The sequence below is a fragment of the Lygodium microphyllum genome, chromosome 5 (assembly GCF_053477565.2).
Source record: "Lygodium microphyllum isolate KBCC chromosome 5, Lygodium_microphyllum_v1.1.10, whole genome shotgun sequence".
Taxonomy (NCBI): domain Eukaryota; kingdom Viridiplantae; phylum Streptophyta; class Polypodiopsida; order Schizaeales; family Lygodiaceae; genus Lygodium; species Lygodium microphyllum.
The window spans coordinates 20477523-20496565 of NC_141139.1; the positions used below are offsets into that span (position 1 = coordinate 20477523).

General features: G+C 43.7%; 1 protein-coding gene across 2 annotated transcripts in view; it reads left to right on the forward strand.

The window, feature by feature from the left end:
* Window positions 1-854: 854 nt before the first annotated feature.
* LOC148035576 (Major facilitator superfamily protein) overlaps window positions 855-19043 on the forward strand; it is a 91669-nt gene continuing 73480 nt past the window's right edge. Inside the window, exons 1-7 of one of the 2 annotated variants that reach the window (XM_087677539.1) lie at window positions 855-1246; window positions 10622-10785; window positions 10889-10952; window positions 11076-11189; window positions 11468-11512; window positions 11715-11968; window positions 12074-12164. In XM_087677539.1, the coding sequence (XP_087533665.1) occupies window positions 1037-1246; window positions 10622-10785; window positions 10889-10952; window positions 11076-11189; window positions 11468-11512; window positions 11715-11968; window positions 12074-12164 (942 nt within the window). In that variant the 5' untranslated portion in view covers window positions 855-1036. The remainder of the gene's footprint in view (window positions 1247-10621; window positions 10786-10888; window positions 10953-11075; window positions 11190-11467; window positions 11513-11714; window positions 11969-12073; window positions 12165-19043) is intronic. The other variant, XM_087677538.1, reaches the window with a different exon arrangement.

Genomic DNA, 19043 nt, shown 5'->3' on the forward strand with positions numbered 1-19043 from the left:
TCACCTTTATTTGCATTTGAAAGCTTACAGAAGCATAGGAGTAACTCAGAAGGGCAAATAGAATGTACAAAAGCACAAGGAGTGTTTGATGAGCTTCTTGGCACCAAATGTAGTCTCTTGGAATGTCCCAATCACTACACATGTTGGGCTTGGTAATATTGAAGGTGTTATCAACTTAGTTTGGATGTTAGCCATGCAAAACTAGAGGAGGGGCTAATGTATGAATGTTGTGGATTGCATTGTCCCTATTGTAGAACAAGCACCCCATAGGACCATCCACATTTCCAAACTTGGTTCCTCTCATAGATGAGTAATACCTTACTAGATTGCTTACATGATTGAGAAGATCAACAATACAAATTTGGTGTAGGAAATGCATAAATCTAGGGCATGGGAGAGGACCTTGAAACATGCAATATCAGTGGATGGAAAGTGTGCTGCAGCATATAATTATGTGAGTAATGTATATATAACAACTAGCTTGTAAGAGAAATTGGGCAAGGTTGAAGGTTTGAGAAAGAGAAATGGAGCATGATAGATACTAGATGTTGTTGGTGGATTAATATAGCCAGAAATGTGCTGTGATGTACAACAAGCAAAGCCATAGCTAGTTTGTGGCTAAGGCTCAATGCATTGTTAATGGTATACTCAATTTGTAACTTTAATATGACTGGTCTTATAGTAGATGGCAATAGTCTTGTCCGCCATGTTGTTACAAAGGATCTTGAACAAGGAGTGACCCTCAACTGACATAACAAACGGTCGTTGAGTTCACACTTTACCTCTTCTTACAAGCCATACAACTCAAAGGGCAAAGTTCACACTCTGCTCTCGTATGGAATATACCAAAGGAAGGACGCACAAATAAAACAAGCGAAAAGGACAATGCTCACGTCGCGCGTGAACTGTCGTTGGATTCTTCAAACGTAACGTAGGTCTGTGGGTCAAAGGCCTCTACCTCACAGACATTGCAGCAGCGCCCAACTTCCAATCACCCCTTGCATGTATGCCACTTCTAATCTCTTGACCCGGAACAATGAGCCAGACTTCCTCGATGGAGGAAACTGGTGCCAATCAGCTCTCGGATGGCGATTACCAGCCCCTAATTCAACCAACAAAAGGATCTGCCCACGACGGGTGCTGTGGTACTCGATACTTCCGAAATCTGCATCTCCTCAGCGTGAGCTTCCTCCTCGTGTTTCTGGCCTATGGAGCCACTCAGAACCTCGAAAGCAGCATCAATTCGGTAAGAGTTTATCAAACGCGAACGCACTCGTTTCCTCTTGATTTACGATTGCTACCATCGGCCGCGCAATCAGCTATTATGATTCACGCTTTATATCCGATAACGTGCCGTTCCCAAAGGGCTTCATTGTAATTCGAGATGTAACCCAGATTATCTTAAACAATCAGCACCATCTTGATCCAAATTATCGTTAACTAAGAAATCTCATCATGATCTGCAAGAGCATTACAGGCGAAATGCAGCCATTTTTCCACTGTCAATCCACAATTATTTTTTTGAGCCTTCTTCCACAACAACGGCAGCATTCTTTCAGTGCAAATTTGGAGTCCAGTTATGCCCAATCCTGGTTTCGTCGATTCTAGCTAGAAGCAAGTCTGGAGTTGCTACAGGCATCTAACGTTTCACCCAAGAGACTGTGGCTGAATATTATGGGATTATTCCATCTTAATGCTTAAGAGGAGTAACAATGTCAGTCGATCAGTACGCATTTGGCTTGTGGAGCAAGTGGCCTTGCACTAGTACTGCACCAGCCACAACGTGGAACAAAGAATTTCTAGTTCATTTACTTTGTTTTCAAGGCATGAGCCACATATCTGAGAAATCATTTAAGTACATGACTAGTTATTGAATCTTCTGTTGGGGATGAATAACTAGTATAGGAACTATTAGAATAGGTAGCTGGTTTTGGAATTATGTTTCAGGTAAGGGGTCTATTAGAAGGCACAAACAGAGACATGCCAGTGATTAGGTAAGTATTTGTATGTGCAACCTTAGTGGCGATTCTGTGGAATAGGTGACAGAAAGTCCATAGGCTATTGACATGATGAATGCCAGAAGCAAAGGTCCAATGATTCAACCAATGTTACAACTTATTAAAGGGAAAGTTCTAACTGATCGAGTTCTTTCATATGCATCCTTAGCTTTTGATGCAGACCACTTTGGCATTGACAACTGTCCCATGAAGCAGTTTCAGAGAGTATGAGGATGAAGATGATGATTGCGAGAGAGCTGACAACGGCAGGGCAGCAGGCTGGAATGTCAAGCACAGCAGTGTGGACGGCTGAGATGGCAAAATGCAGATGTATGCACTGTACAGCCTGGCGACAGCCTGTGGAGGCGAGGGAAGCAGCTACTGATCAAAAGGAAGATGCATGCAGGGGTTGAGTGTGAAAAAGCAGCTGCAGATGGATGGCCGAGAGGTAAGTGACAGCTCCTGACTCGTGTAGAACAGCAGGGAGGCAGCTGGACAAAAGCAGGAGATGATAATAATGATCATGTGTGATGAGAGAGAATGTTGGCAACAGGTATGAGGCAGCAAGAAGAGATAGGATGCTGGTGCAGCAAGGTAACGATGAGGAATGAAAGTAGTGTGCAATGACTCCCTTATATAAAGCTTTTTGAGCCAATTATCCTGCCCAATATTTGACATTCGAGATTCTTATATTAATTGATTTAATTCTTATCGGTACCATCTTGATAGCCAGAAAAATGCTGAAAAAATATAAATAAAATAAATGCAATATCTTCTGGCCAAATACCCCCTTTCAGGCCCAAAAAGGGTGATCAAAGGGAGTGAAAAAAGCCTCTGAGCCCTGAACCAAAAGGTCCGAGTGCCCGCCCTAAAGAGACTAAGACATTTTGGCTAAGAGTGCCATGAAGAATTGGCTGGGGACCTACCAAGATTGTAGGGGCAATGGATATCTTATTTTTCATAGGCGAGAGCAGATCTGTGCAAAATGCAGGCTGGATAGCAGACCAGCAGTTGAAGTAGGGCTGAAAACAGTTGCCAGCTGATGGAGAAGGCTGGGCAGCAGGCGCCAAGTCGATGGACAACAGTGGACAGCAGCTCAAAGTGAGATATCATTCGTGAACAGGGTGTGGACATCAGAGATATGGTACTTGCAAACTACAAAAATAAGATTGAGGCTGAGTGGTGGACAGCCTATCCATTTATAGATGGATGGGTCCTCCCAAATTAGAGTTTGGCTTATGGGACATGACACTCTCTAGGATCACGTTTTTTTAAACTAAAAGTTTAGTGAGTTTGAGTTTTGGGGCTGTAATTAAGGGCTAATTTAGTTTAGAATGCATTTTTAGCTCAACACTCAGTTGCTCTCACCAAGCTTGACCAATGACCTTTGAGTCTGTCTCTTAATTACACACTCAAGCTAGTGTGTCTTCAAGCATACAAAGCTCAATCGACGTTGCTGCTGCTACCACCGTCATGCCCCTGCGCTGCCCCCCCGCCCCCCCCCTGCAGCAACATCCCCCCCTGGTGAGCGAAAATCAATTGGCGAAAGTCCGTTGGTTTTCTTATAGACCCGGACTCTAGCACGGAGTGGGGCGTCCACTTGGGTTTCGGATGGGTGTGTAGGGGATAGACTATCCGATATCTATAGTTCTACGTGGGACTTGACATCACCGTGGCCCAGCAGTTTCTTCCAGTTCTCGACTCTATTAGGCGGAAGTGTCAGAAGTGGAGCAGCGGTGGAAGCATAAACATGTGCTGAAATAAATTGCTGAAACACAAGACAAAAAGAGAAAAGAAAAGAACACGATACAGATGAGAACTCAGATGTATGCACGGGAAATGGAATCCATATATCTGAACACGAGACAGTCGCATACAACAGTGAGTCACTGGCTGCGTGGGCACTGGCACTGGCTCCTCTCTCCACAGAGTCTGCAGATGGTGAAATGAAGTGACTGACTGAGGAGGAGCCACTGAGTATAAATAGGCTGAAAAAGTGGGGAGCAATAATGCTGGTCGGACAGCATTTAATGCTGGCCGACTGGTGCATAAAATGTCCCACTGGCATAAAATGCCACACCAGAAAAATACCTAAAATACCTAATAAAAATGCCCAGCCCAGATCAAGCTCAGACTCACACATGAGCTGACAAATACTCTGCTAACACCCTCTCTCAGATCATGAGTGATCTGATACAATACAATAGTACAATGAAAAGGGATCAGAAACTATACAACATAGAACCACCAAGTAGAACCATGGATACCCAAGCAGTGGGTGATCAAGCCACCACCAAGGTGCCTCGGAGAGAACCTGATGTCGATGTCGATCGTACCAAACACCTGAAAATAGAGAAGATCATAGCATGTCTCTGTGTCCATCATCAATGTCTCGCAGGAGCATACAAGACCATCTTGTCAAAAATGCCCCTGAACATAGGTGACCAGGGATTCTCCACCTTTGGCCAGACCATCAAAGTGTCCCCTCATGTGAGCTCCAGACGAAAGCCTCCCACTCTCTGTCAGATAACCAGCTCAGCATGAACCTGGATGTCAATCCCAGCTCCAGGATTTGATTCCGCCAAATTGAAGTCGATGCGTCAGGGACGTCCCTCTCTGGAACCTGTGCACCTGTATAAAAATATAGATGAGGTGCGGTTGCCCCATCTGAACACCCGCTTACACTCCCTCTCTGGCACAAGAGAGTCGTGAGGGATGACCTCATCATCACCACTAGAAAGCAGCCGAGGAAGGGGCCACCAAGCCCTTCCCGCGATCCGAAGAAGAGGATCCCTTCCGCGCCTTGGACTTCACCTTGGCCGGAGGATCGGAGTCGAAGTCTGATGAAGGAGAGGACTCATCGGTAGAGTCAGCATCCCGCTTCGTCTTCTGCTCCTTCTTCCTGAAAGCCGCTAACTTCTTGCAGTCCTTCCGCAAATGTCCCTTCTGGCCACAGTGGTAACACTGGGCCGTCGACTTCTTCTTCCCGTCACCCCTCTCTGAAGCTACATAAGCCTCACCTCCATAATGTGCCGGAAGCCGCCCCTGTAATCTCAAGGATGTCTCATGCTCAAGAAGCATCGAGGTCATATGTAACTTATCATCAGTGGAAGTGCACGGAGGAGCCATATGGAGAGGATAAGAAGAGAAGTAGAGAAGAGATGGAATTTAGAGAGGAAACACAGCCAAAACACAAGCACAGACTACAGAAAAAGAGAGTTCACATGCAACATAACCCAAAATCTGATCAATAGAAGACAAAATCTGCTGCAGAAAGTCAAAAAATCAGTCAAAAACTGCCAAAAACAAAGAAAACGGCCTGAAGTAACAGTCACCCAGCCACGAGAGATGCTGAATCAGCAAAACGCAGGCTGTAAACTGGAGAAAAACAGGTAGAAAACTGTCGCCAGCAGCTGCAGATGAAAAACGCAGGCAGCAGAGGGTGCGTAGGCAGCAGAGGGTGCAGAGGCAGCAAGCGATGGCAAAACTGCAAAAAACGCAGGCTGAAAACAGCCCCAAAACAAGTCGCCTGGCTGCGACAGCAGTCGTCTGATCAGCAGGGGTACAAAACAGTCCTGAAATCAGCAAGAAAACACAGCAGAAACACAAATCCTGAAAACTGATACCATGTCAGAAGTGGAGCAGCGGTGGAAGCATAAACATGTGCTGAAATAAATTGCTGAAACACAAGACAAAAAGAGAAAAGAAAAGAACACGATACAGATGAGAACTCAGATGTATGCATGGGAAATGGAATCCATATATCTGAACACGAGACAGTCGCATACAACAGTGAGTCACTGGCTGCGTGGGCACTGGCACTGGCTCCTCTCTCCACAGAGTCTGCAGATGGTGAAATGAAGTGACTGACTGAGGAGGAGCCACTGAGTATAAATAGGCTGAAAAAGTGGGGAGCAATAATGCTGGTCGGACAGCATTTAATGCTGGCCGACTGGTGCATAAAATGTCCCACTGGCATAAAATGCCACACCAGAAAAATACCTAATAAAAATGCCCAGCCCAGATCAAGCTCAGACTCACACATGAGCTGACAAATACTCTGCTAACAGGAAGCTGACCTACTGGAGTATTGTCCTCCTTTCCTTAGCCAGCCGAGCCTTGGTGGTTAACCAAGTCCTCCTAGTGACAGCTTGGTACATAGCATCTTGTTGGTGCTTCTCCTCGTCCTGTGTGGCTCAGCTTCGCCGCCTAGTGCAGAATTTTCTTTGGGCCGGCTTAGATGGTTCCAGGGATTCTCGGGCGAAGGTGGCGGGGTGACCATCATCCGGCATCGGTTTGAGGGAGGGCTTGGGATCATCGACCCAAAGTTCCAGAGCCTGGCCCTTTTGGGCAAGCTAGTGGTCCATGGTCTCACACCAGGAGGGCAAACCTGGAAGGTTCTTTTGCAGGAGGGTCTCCAAGAGTGCAGACCAAGGCTTGGTGGTGGTTGGAGGCCATCCTTGAGATGGATCTTCATGATTGCCCAGATCATGCCACCCAGATTTTCCTTCCTCTGCAGCCTACTTCGTGTGTGGCAGGGCCTTCGCAAGGCTCTAGTTCAGAGGCCCCTAGGATGCCAGGAGGAGATAGACCGCTAGGTGGTGGTCTGGAACCCCTAGGTCAGAGATCGGGACGGGATATAGATTGGTGAGCTCCCCCACATCTAGTGGGCTAGATGGGAGACTGGCCTTGCTCGTACTATCAGGACATGGTGGGAGGTGTACAGGATGGCAGATCAGGAGGTTTTGTAGCGGGCATTAGGTTGTTAGCGAGGAGCTGAGGTGAGGAGGAGGGAGATTGACTTAGTGATCCCTCAGGAGTGGCTTGACCCACCGATCCGAGAGCTGGTGGAGCTTGGTGAGGTATGGGCTGCTAGATTATCACTAGCAGGTATCCCCTTACAGGTGGCAAGTAGAGTGGGCGGTGCCCCTACGGGATTTTCTTCACCATGTAGAATGGGGGTGTTTGGTCCTTGATAGAGGGCAACAGGATAAGGAGATTGTTGTCCTCCCTTGGAGGAGGATTCGTGTGGTTGGTCTCCAGGGGAAGGCCTGGCGTTTGGACCCTTATGTGTTGCCCTAGGAGGAGTTTCAGGAGTGGCGCCTTTGGATATGGGAGAGCAGGCCACTTAATGAGCTGGAGTGGGATCCTGGAGAGTGGCTATGGCCAGCCATTGCAGTTGCCAAGAAGCCACTGAGGTTCTTGGAGTACATAGCCAGGATTGGTAGACATGTATTGATGTAGGAGGACATGGATTGGGCGCCTTTGCGTAGCAGATACTGGGTGGAGCACAGCATCATGGATGCCTTCCATCGGACGTTCTGGCACCCCCTGTGGGACAGCTGGAGGCCGAGGAGGGTGTCGTATTTCCTTTGGCTTTTGGCACATGGGGGTCTGGTAGTTGGGAGTTGGCTGGCTCAGATGTAGCAGGACGGAAGTTGTAAGCGTTGTCCACAGTAGCACTTGGAAACCCCAAAGCATTGCCTTTGGTCTTGTGGGGCAGCACAGCTGGTGTGGAGAGGAGCTTGCTGTATTCTCCGCCGTGTGGCACCGAGCCTTGGATGTATCTCATGGGGGGCTTTTTGTTGGTAGGTAGTCAACTAGGGCCATCACCTTTTGTTTGATGCCGGGATGTAGGACACGATTTTTATCATTGAGACTGGGTTTTGCGTAGTGGTCGGCCTGGAGGCTTTACCCAGCCGCCAAGTATTGGAGCCCACAACAGAGCGCTCAGAGGTATGGGATAACATAGGAAGTCTTGCAGGATGGCACATTTGGAAGGCATGCTGACATGTCAGGAGGTTTTTTGCGGGGAGTGCCTTTCAATACAGGCGACTTTGGCAGAGCTTTGGACTTCCATCATCCACTCCCTCCATAGCGGCTGGTGGGACCAGGTGCAAGGCGAGTCTCGAGCTCATCAGGAGCTCCGTCTTCACTTTCTGCGTACTTGGGGCGGCCATGACCTGTTCTTCATAATGTAGGCAGGCAGCCCCAAATGGCGATAAACCCCCCCTCCATGGCTTCTTGCCCCCATCACCCCCAAACCGCCTTGAGAGGCTTGTATACATGATGGATTTGTGATTTGCATCAGCTCCAGCTAGTCTGTTGAGCACGAGCACTCTGTTGTAATTAGCCTTTTGAGTAATATAATTAGCCACATTTTACTTGCAAAAAAAATACAAAGCTCAATCACTCCAATGTTGAGACCAACATGACATTGAGAAATGCATCCATGGTTTCTCATTGCTTCCACATTGCAAGCAATGAGGAATTCACATGAATTTTAGTCTGAGACCAATCCGATTCGTCAAATGAGGTCTCAGCCCAGATTGTCCAGCAATCTAAAGCTTTGCCCTAACCAATGCACCTTCAATTCACTGTCAAATTGAAGTAATTCAGACCTGTAAATTGGTGTCCATAAACCCTAATCTCTGGCATGCAATTTCCCTGAGATTGGATGTTGAATTTAATGCTTTCAGTGGCTGGAAAATCAGATCTGCATGTCTAAATACATTGGAGAAAGATTCAAAGGATTCAAAGGCTGCCCTGACGACGACAAAGTCTGTCTTTGTGCATGTTTTAGAGCTGCATTGAAAACCATACCCATTTGCATACCAAACATAATGACCAGTACATTGAATAGTGATTTCTTGGCAAACATACTGTCAACTACAATACCTTGAATGTATGCTGAATACATCCAAGATTCACTACATCTAGAGCTGTCCATCATTGAGGAGTAGAGGTGCTAGCTCCCTCACGATCATCAGCTAATACTTTGGACCCCTGCCCTGTTGAACCTGATTGAGCCTGAACTAAAGTTGGCTCTAACTGCAACCATCAAGGTAAAGTTGCAACAATTGAGGATGGTCTGCCAAGTCATCCTCCTCCATCCATTTGGCATCCATTGGTTAATAATTATGAAACTTCACCAAGTACCTTCTGAAAATCCTACCAGGGCTGAGCCTCTTTCAAGCCCTATTTTCAGATCTGCCCTAATTTCCAGCCTTGGCCTCAGTGACATGTGGCTTGGCATTACTATCTTGGAATCCTGCATCCTTTACACGCAGCAACGTGTCGACTGTAGTAGTAGTTTCTATAAGCTGAGACATGTTGGAAATAGTGGACTTAATGCAAAAATCCCGAAAACCCTTTGGCAGACCACAAATATACTTCTCCACTTGCTCACGGAGGGGTATTGTGCGATAAGAAGTAATTGGCAGCAATGCATCCCACTGCAAATCAGACCAGCAGCATCTCCTCCCTCTCTCTTGCAGGCTGAATACACTAAAAATGCCTCTCTCTAGCCTCTAAAAACGTTTTTCAGTCTTGCACGGGCATTTTGACAAGTGGTAGCCATCCCAAACGGTTTTTTCAGCATTATCCATAATTAAATATTAATTTTCAGTCTTTAAATACTGAAAATTAATCTAATAAATTTTTTGGTGCCCTGAAAAATAATCTGATTGACCAATAATTAAATTGGCTAGGCAACTTCCATTTCCGAGTGTCTCTGCGCCATCTTTGATCATCACATTGGCGTTAGGTACCATTAAACGCCACTTATCTAGTGTCACCAACCAACACTTATGGCCAAATGAATGACCTAGGCCAACAACTGGCACCAGATACTACCAAGTACCTGTGCGGCATAACTTATAGCAACTTTTGCCTTTGACATCCCGTGATTTCCTCGGGTCCTGGGCTCATAAATTTACTCTAACCCTAGTTGCACGTCACATGTGCAACATTTACTTAATCATGTGATTAAAAATTAATCCACTTGTTAAGTGAGGTTTCAAAAATACATGTCCTCATGACAGGCATGGAGAGTCTTAACTTGTAAATACATCTCCCCATGATGGAGGCGTTGACAATGTGCTGAGGGTCTAACCAGGAGGCGAAGTGAAGCCAATCTTTGAGCTCAGGATGAGAGGGGGAGACCAAAAATAGAGGTCTCAAAGTACTCCTTTGTTGCTCACATTGACTGAAGGAGTTTCTTTGAAAGAACAAGACACATTGTAGAAGACTTGGGTGCAATGATGGGGCAACATGCTAGACCATTGGTTTTCAGTGCGTGCATTTGAAGTGTATTTCTTGACCAAAAATGTGTAGGTGAGAGGCTTGAGGAAGACTGCTGCAAAGGAAGGCAGTAGTGAAGAAGGCATGGCCCAGAAGAGGGGAAGGGATGTGCAGCTAGAGAAGAGAGGGGAGGACATGAGAAGCTGGAGAAGTGGAGGGTGTGGCTGTCAGCAGTTGAGAGGAGGGGCTGGTGGTCGTGTGCTATGGTGCAAAGAGGGGCAAGAAGGAGAAGAGGCAAGGAGGAGGAGCAATCGTGGAGGAGGGGTGATGGTCGGTGGACTGCTGCCAGCAGCATCATGTGTGAGCAAGAGGAAGGGAGAGGCACAAGGGAGGAGGTGGAAGGGGCAAGAGGGAAGCAGAAGGCGTGAGGGGAGGAGGAGGCTGTGTGCAGCCTACAGGTTGTGGCAGCACGAGGGAAGCAGCCAAGAGAGCTGAGTCATCGCACTGTAATTAAATTCAGATTTTTAAATCTAATATAAAAGTATAACAAGCACTATGTTTGTAAATGTGAGAACCTTAGTTGGTTGCTCTGGATTTATCAGGTTCAAAATCTGGGCTCAGTTTCTCTGGGTGTCTTGTATCTTTCCTTCACAATCTGTTCCATTGGGGCTCCTTTACCCGTTCGATGGTTGGGCTCAAAGGGTGCCCTTCTTTTAGGATTATCTGGATACTGGATATTCATGTTTGCAAATCTCTTTCCAAGTTGGTAAGTTCTGATTTGTTTACTCCAGCAATGTGTTTCAAGTCTTGATTTCTATTACGGAAAATGGCTGAAGCGTAAACTGCCCAGTTGATTGTTTATTTTTCAGGTACACCATGATTCCGGCTTCATTATTTCTTGGATTTTCAGCTGCTTTATTGTGGGTTGCGGAGGTGAGCTTTACTTTTGGATGTTTTATCTGATTTCAATACAATGAACATCACCCAAGTATTCTTTATGAGTTTCCCTTTTTTGTTTTTTTCTTTTGGGGGTGTCTGTGTGCGGGAATCACACAGGGTACATATATAACACATGCAGCAAAAAGTCATGCCACTGAAGTGCATATGGATGAAGAAAGCATGATCGGCAAGTTTAATGGAGAATTTTGGAGCTTCTTTGCCAGTCATCAGGTATTCAACTATCAACCAGAACACTTGATTTAAAACCCTTACCATTACATTATATAGGTGTGATTGTGCCCATTCTAGTGTTTCAATGCCTACTTTCTGTAGCACATTCAAATATAGACAGGAAGGGGAAAAGCAGAGCATATGTCCTTGACGATCATGCATTCGTTGGATGCTAAAAAGCTCCTTTATTTTCTTGTGGTTTTGGAAAGAGTAGTAAACCCTTTGTTGCACTCACACATATTAGTTAAATGACTCAACCACTTGTTATGTTGGTGCAGGTGATTGGAAACCTATTAACTTGGGTACTCTTAGACTCTGGAAAGGTGCGTTACTTGTCTTTGCTTCTTTTGGAAATATGCAGCAAAATTGTGCTTTGTATACTGATGTGCTCTGGTTCTGCTCTCAAACTTGAGCTTAAAAGTCTTTCACAAATGTAACAGACTTTTAAACGTATTAACCTTAACATTCGCACACCTAACTGTGCCCCACATGCATGCACACTATGTCAAATGTTATCCTTTTCAGGAAGATAGTGCCACTCAAAATTCAACAAGTACTTGGCCCCTGCTCCTCACTTTTTTGGGCTGCATGTCAGTAGGCACTGTTATCGCCTGCTGCTTGGATTCACAAACAGATACTTACAAACAAAGGAATACCTTGAGAAAAGAACCTTCTCTGGCCGACCTTGCAAAATCCACTTTTGTACTGTTACTGGACAGGAAATTGCTGTTGCTCTTACCTCTACTTGTATACAGTGGCCTGCAACAAGCTTTTATCTGGTATGTGCAGGATAGGGTAGCATGCTTGTTCTATACCTTATGTCAGGATTTCAATTCACATTTAGATTACTTACTGAATCATCGGTTTCTTTTGACACAAGACAGGGGGGATTTCACTGAGTCTGTTGTAACACCAGCTCTTGGCATTTCTTATGTTGGAGGGATTATGGCAGCTTTTGGTGCTGTAGATGCTGGTGTAAGAATAACCAATCTAACTAATTTGCATAATGCAATGTCGTATATGCTTGAGGGTTGGCATATTTCCAGTTCCCAAGTACAGGCATGATTTTTTAAATTGGTGCTCAGGAGCTAATGAATGTGTGTGTGTGTTTAATCAGAAATTTGCCTTGTATCATGTGTTTATAGTTCTTATTTATCTGGGTCTTTTTCTCATTGCAAGTATTGATGGCATTGGTTCCAAAGTCAGGGCTAAATCAGACATATGAAGGCTGTTTGTTGAGGGATCCAACATTTTTTGGAAATGGGAGGGAGCGTGAATTCTTGTTCATGAGTGGATGCATGCACGAACACATTGACAAGGCTCGATGACACTTGAATTTTTATTATCGAAACATTAATTTTCAATGTTGTAAAATGGAGGTACATATTGTGGAGAAGAGGGATCTGTTTTCAGAGTTTTTGTCAATACAATGAAATGTTCTGGTGATTTGATGATCAAGTAGCTGTGGGTCATGTCAGGAGCTCAAGTGTTTTAGAGGTGATTCACATATTTGGATAAACAACCAACATGCCTTTGGGAGGCAATCCAGACATTACAAGAAAGAAATTGCCCTTAGGGATCCTACCAAGGATCCTTTCTTGCTGTTGATAATAAAAAGTGAGGGCATTTCGGGTAATCTAGTTATGCCAACAACCCCATGAAGGTAGGAAGTGAAACACAATCTTCGTATGCGGCTGCACATGTACAAAAAATTTAGGCTTTCCGAAAACCCAATCATGGGGATGCATAATAGTTCCAACCACATGGCACCAGATCTTGGACAAAAGGGACTAGATCTTTCTCACAACTAAGCACGAGATAGACTGATGATGACATGTCTCCACGCTTTTAGTATAGAAGCAGCATGAACTATTAGAGATATTGTGTCCAGAAAGTGCAAAAGGAAGAGGGAGACCACCCACCAATGTTTGCCAAATAATTACTTTGCATTTGAAGGGGTTTTATTGAGCCAACCCTCCATCATCACAGATTTCCACCATATCATGCTTTTGCAAAGGCCCCAAATAGAGTTTCCCTTATATATTAGCGAATCACGATCCTTAATAAGAAAATGGTAAATTTGATTGACTGATGCATGCTCCAAACACAGCCTACCCTTAATTCTCCAATCTTGCCAGGGACTATCTAGAAGAAGCCTAGGGAAGGGCTATTGATCAAGCAAAGGATGAAATAGTCTCCCATAAGAAATATCCTGTGGACCTACCGAAAAGACATCAAGGTTTCCCATGCAGGCAAATTCACATCAGCAATAGAAATCAATCCAAGCCATGCCCTTCAGTTTAACCAGGGTCTAGCTTGTTGCTTCCCTTCCTATAAAACAATCTTGGAGATAGCTAGCAATTCAATGTGCACAGAGTTGGCCATCAGTTATATGCCAATCAGATTGTTCAAGCACCACTTTCCATGAGTGGATGAAGTGAGTCCATAAAACAGAAGATTTAAGACTGACATGCTGATTAGCATTGAGTACATTATACATGCCACCATGAGTCCTGTATTTTATTGTGTTCCCTTGCATGATACCCCTATCTTCAAGAAAGAATCTCATTTGGTTGCCAATGGAGAGCTGGTAGTCTGGCCTCTTTTTTAACACCAACAGCTTATTGGCCAAGCCTTGGCTGATGATACCTTTATGATCTTGAAGGCTGATCGAGACAACCTTCGCAAAGTTTTAGACCTATGGGGTTTATTGCACGGGTTGGGGCTGTATATTAACACCACCAAATCTGCACTCGTCAGTTGTATGGAACAAGGCTTGCAAGCTTTGGGGTGGCAAGGTGTGGTGATATTGGAGTGGGTGTCGTGTGTCATGCTCGAATGTATCCTGAATACACACTAGCAATCTGAAATCTGTCTGATGAAAAAGATGCCCGCAAAGTAGTGACCTGGGTGCCTGAAAAGGAAAATATTTGTGGCCAATGGTGATGCTAACTGCCTAGATCAGGCTGAAGGCTCAGGGAAGCAGGAGGATGGCGTACCAAACAACAAAATACTCGTATTTGGAAGTTGAAGAAGACCTTTGGTGATAAAAGTGCAGGTGAGATGATAGTAGCTGGAGTCTTTTTAACAGCAGCGTGGCTGGATTCCACAGCAAATGCAAATGGGCAGACAGCTAGAACAGGTCACCAAACAGTAGTGATGACATAGACAGCTGGGCGACCATCATGTAAACGCCCCGAACAACGTAGTATGCTTAACAATTATGATATTCGCTTGTTTTCGAGATTTAATATAAAAGAGAATGAACACTTAAAGCTGAAAATAAAAATTACTCACAAAATTATAGCCATGAAAATGTAAAAATAATGGAGACAAGATTGAGGGTTGAAGATGGGCAACCCCCCCTGAAGGAATGTATTTCTACTCAACCCAAGTCCCTTAGGGAAGAGCTCAGTTACAATCAACCTGAGAGTGAGAAGAAGTAATTCTCACTCTCATAAGATCATGCAAAGATGTACAAACACACATGCATTATCTATTATGCAATGATAAGAACTGATTTCTTTACAGTATGAGAGAAGAAAAAGGGGAAATCAGCCTTTCTCCATCGTTGATTAGCAGCACATGGATAGGGCTTGCTTCTTGTTGCTAAAATGGAAGAAAGAGCTCGAGAAGGAGATGCTGTAATGAATCTACAGGCTTGCTGTCCTGTAAAACAGCAGTGATAGAAGAGGGAATATGGAGGAATTTGATAATGGAGAAGTGGGGGATGATGATGGGGATGGATGGGGCCAGTTTGTGGCTATTTGTGGGTGCTGTACATGAGTTTACAGCAAAGAAAAATGATGTTGAATGAAGAAAAACGAGCTCTTATTTATAGGAGAGGGGAGAGCTAGTACAAAAGGGGAAAGTGGAGCAGCACAAGACAAGTGTCCAGCCATATGTCATGAGATGTGACAAGTGGTGGGACACTTGGAAACTTGTGTGACAAGTGTCTTGACACTTGTCTCTTCTCTATGGTCTTCCTTTTTGGGTTGAATACTGTCAAGAATAGAAACAACCAAATTTAGTAAGCACAGTCAGAGTACAAAACTTACTATTTTTAGAATGACATCCCTATTTTTTAGGACTAGCATTTTTAGGCTAATTCGAGGCTCCTAAAATTTAGGGACTCCTAAAATTTAGGGATCTCCTAAAATTTAGGGACCCCCCCAATATGGGTGTCATATGAAAGCTTTTTCCGTGTACATCGCAAAAATGGTATCCGAATCTTCATTTGACTTTCCTATGCAAAGAAATGTGCATTTCAAGCTTTCAGTCCACACATGCACATTATACAAGCATTTTATGATCATGCCATCTTGTTGATTGTAACTGTTTGTTCTGGTGGATCTAGCCCACACTTCAAGGCATCAATCCTTTCTGTGTGCGAGTCTAACCCTGATATGCGTGAGTTCTAGTCACAGGCGCCCAATCGGGTCATATAGGTGGAAGTGTGAACTATCTTTTCTCTAACCCACCACGTGGGTCCACCATAACCTGTGACCACTTATCAGTGGCCAGCTCCAATGCACTTTTCTTTATATCTAATTAGTGCAAAGGAAATAAATTTAATAAATCATTATATAGACAAATTAATGAAAAAGGATACAAATTCTGTTTCTATAGAGTTGTGACAGTCCTCTGGCTTTTATTCAGCTGTCCTCAGCTGAAAAGCTTCTTGATATTGCTATAGAATATTTGGGTAATCCTTCATGAATTTTTCATCTACCCACTGTGCATCTGTTGTGGGTAGATTCTTGAATTTTAGTAAGAATTTTCGTGTCACAAGGCCACTTCTCGTGGTTCGATCCTTGAGAAACAAAATCTTTTCAGGTTCTAAGAGTTGCTCTGTTTCTTCAACTTCTGGGGGATCTTCAGTAATGGGTTCCTTTGGTTTTGGTCCTCTGTAAGGTTTTAGCAAACTTACATGAAAAGCGTTGTGTATTTTCCAATGAGTAGGAAGCTCAAGTCGATAAGAAACTTCATTTATTTTCTCAATCACTTTGAAGGGTCCAAAGTATCTACTGGAGAGCTTTGGAAAATATGAATTTTGACCAGAACCTTGTTTGAGCGTGCTTTTATCAAACTTTAGCAAGACATATTGACATTTTTCAAAAGCCAAAGGTCTTCTTCGTTTATCTGCTTGCTTTTTTTGTCGCTCTTGGGCAACTTTGATAGTGGCTCGAACTTGATCCATTGCGGTTTTTAAATCTGAAGCAAACTCATCAGCAGCAAAAATCTTATCTTTAGTGCGAATAATTGGAGGAGGAATCACTTTACCCTGTACTATTTCATTTGGAGCTTTCCCTGTGGATGAGTACACTATATTGTTGTAAGGAAACTTCAATAATGGAAGATATTTCTCCCATTGTGACTTATGTTCACTAACATAAGCTTTCAACATATCCAAAAGAGTGAGATTCATCACCTCTGTTTGGCCATCAGCTTGAGGATGAAAAGATGAGGAGAACTTTAAAGTGGTTCCCAAATTCTCAAATAAAGCACGCCAAAAGTTACTTGTGAATTTGGAGTCTCTATCTGAAATGATCTCAGAAGGCATACCATGTAATTTGAAGATATGTTGAATGAAAAGTCTTGCAGCTTGTGCGGATTTCAATGTTTTATGATATTGAATAAAATGTGATTGCTTGCTGAATCTATCAATTATGACCCAAATCATATCATGACCCTGAGGTGTTCTTGGAATACCTGAGATGAAATCCATTGTGATAGATTCCCATGGATCTTTGGGCATTGGAAGAGGTTGCAACAATCCTGGAATCTTCTGCCTATCATATTTGGATTTTTGGCATACCAGACAAGCCTCAATGAAGTTATGTGTATCTCTTCGTAATGTTGGCCAATAAAAGTAGCGCTCAATTGCACTTAGAGTGGCTGCCCTCCCTCTATGCCCTGCATAAGGGGGTTCATGACTTTCTTTAAGCACCTTTTGTCGAACAGGAAGAGTGACACAAAGGCGATTGTTCATGAGAAGGTAACCGTCTTTGATGGAATAATCTGGATGAGAACCTCCTTGCTGTAAATTTGACCAAATTGCTGCAAAATCAGTATCTTCATCATAAGTATTCTTCCTCGTTTGAAAATCTTCATGATGAGCCACTGTAATAGTTGCAATGCGAGGCACTCTAGAAAGTGCATCAGCAACTACATTTTGTTTCCCTGGAGTGTACATAATTTGAAAATGAAACATAGACAAGAAATTTTCCCATCTTGCATGTTTCTCCTGCAAATGCTTTTGAGTCTTGAAATACTTCAAGCTTTGATGATCAGTTTTAATAAGGAATTCATTGCCTAAAAGATAATGTTTCCATATCTTTAAAGCATGAACCACTGCTAAGAGCTTCTTTTCATAAATGTCATACCTTTTCTCCACATCATTTAGACGGCGGCTTTCAAAGGCTACGGCATGGCCTTCTTGATTTAGCATTGCACCAATACAATCACCGCAAGCATCTGCTTCCACCACAAATGGTTTTACCAGATCTGGAATGATAAGAACAGGTCCAGAACTAAGAGCTGTTTTCAGCCTTGTGAAGGCTGCCTTCTCTTTTTCCTTTCATTGGAAAGAGATTTTCTTCTTTGTAAGGTCATGAAGTGGAGAAGCCATATGTGCAAAATGCTTGATGAAGCGGCGGTAATAAGAACATAAGCCAAGAAACGATCGCACCTCATGTACATCACGAAGATGAGGCCATTCTTGGATTATCCTGATCTTTTCAGGATCCATCTGAATCCCTTCAGAAGAGATGACATGCCCAAGGTAATTTATTTTATGCATGAAAAATTCACTCTTTTTACCATTTACCAAGAGTTGATTTTGTTGTAGTAATTGTAGAACAATTTCCAAGTGTTGATGATGCTCCTCTTCATTCTTGCTAAAGACAAGAATATCATCAAAGAAAGTACCGACATATTGTCGATGCTCTCTAAAGATGCGCTCCATCATTCGATTAAAGGTGGTTGGTGCATTGGTTAATCCGAAAGGAACCACCAAGAATTCATAAAGACCGTATGAAGTGCGGAAAGTAGTTTTGTGTACATCTTGTGGTATTACCCTAATTTGATGATAACCACTCTTTAGATCAATGCGGCTGAAAACCTTTGAGCCTCCTAGACGATCCAAAATGTCGTCAATTCTGGGAATAGGAAACCGATTCTTCACAGTGATTTTGTTGAGGGCTCGATAATCAATGCACATCCTGAATGTGCCATCTTTCTTTTGAACAAGAAGAACCGGTGAACAAAATGGTGAGCTACTTGGCCTAATTAGCCTACGGTTGAGTAGGTCTTCGACTTGCTTTCTAATTTCTTCTTGTTGAGGACGGCTCACACGGTATGGTGCTATATTAGGAGGAGAACTGCCCGGGATAATATCAATATGATGGTCTTCTGGCCTTTCTGGGGGAAGCTGATAAGGAAGATCTTCCGAAAAACAATCTTTATACTTTTCCAAGAGCTGAAGTTGCTCTTGGTTTTTAGCATTCATATTATCTTTTACATCAGTGACATAAAGTAGACAACATTGAACACAATCCTTAATTGCTTTAGAAACTTGCATATGGCTTACCATAGGTATGGTGTCTCCAGAAACTCCAGCTTGGATCTCGTACTTCTTGCCTTTGTTGGTGAGTTCTACCTTCTTTTTCTGAGAGAAGATGGTTGAATCTACTCTATGATTCCAGGGCATGCCAAGAATCACATCGCAACCATCAAGGTCTCCGATACAGAAGGTATCTTCGTCACTGTAGCCTTGAATTTGAAACTTGAGCTTGCCAATGTAGGGTATCATAGTCTTCACTGTGTCACCTTCATCAGCATTTAAAGCTTGGC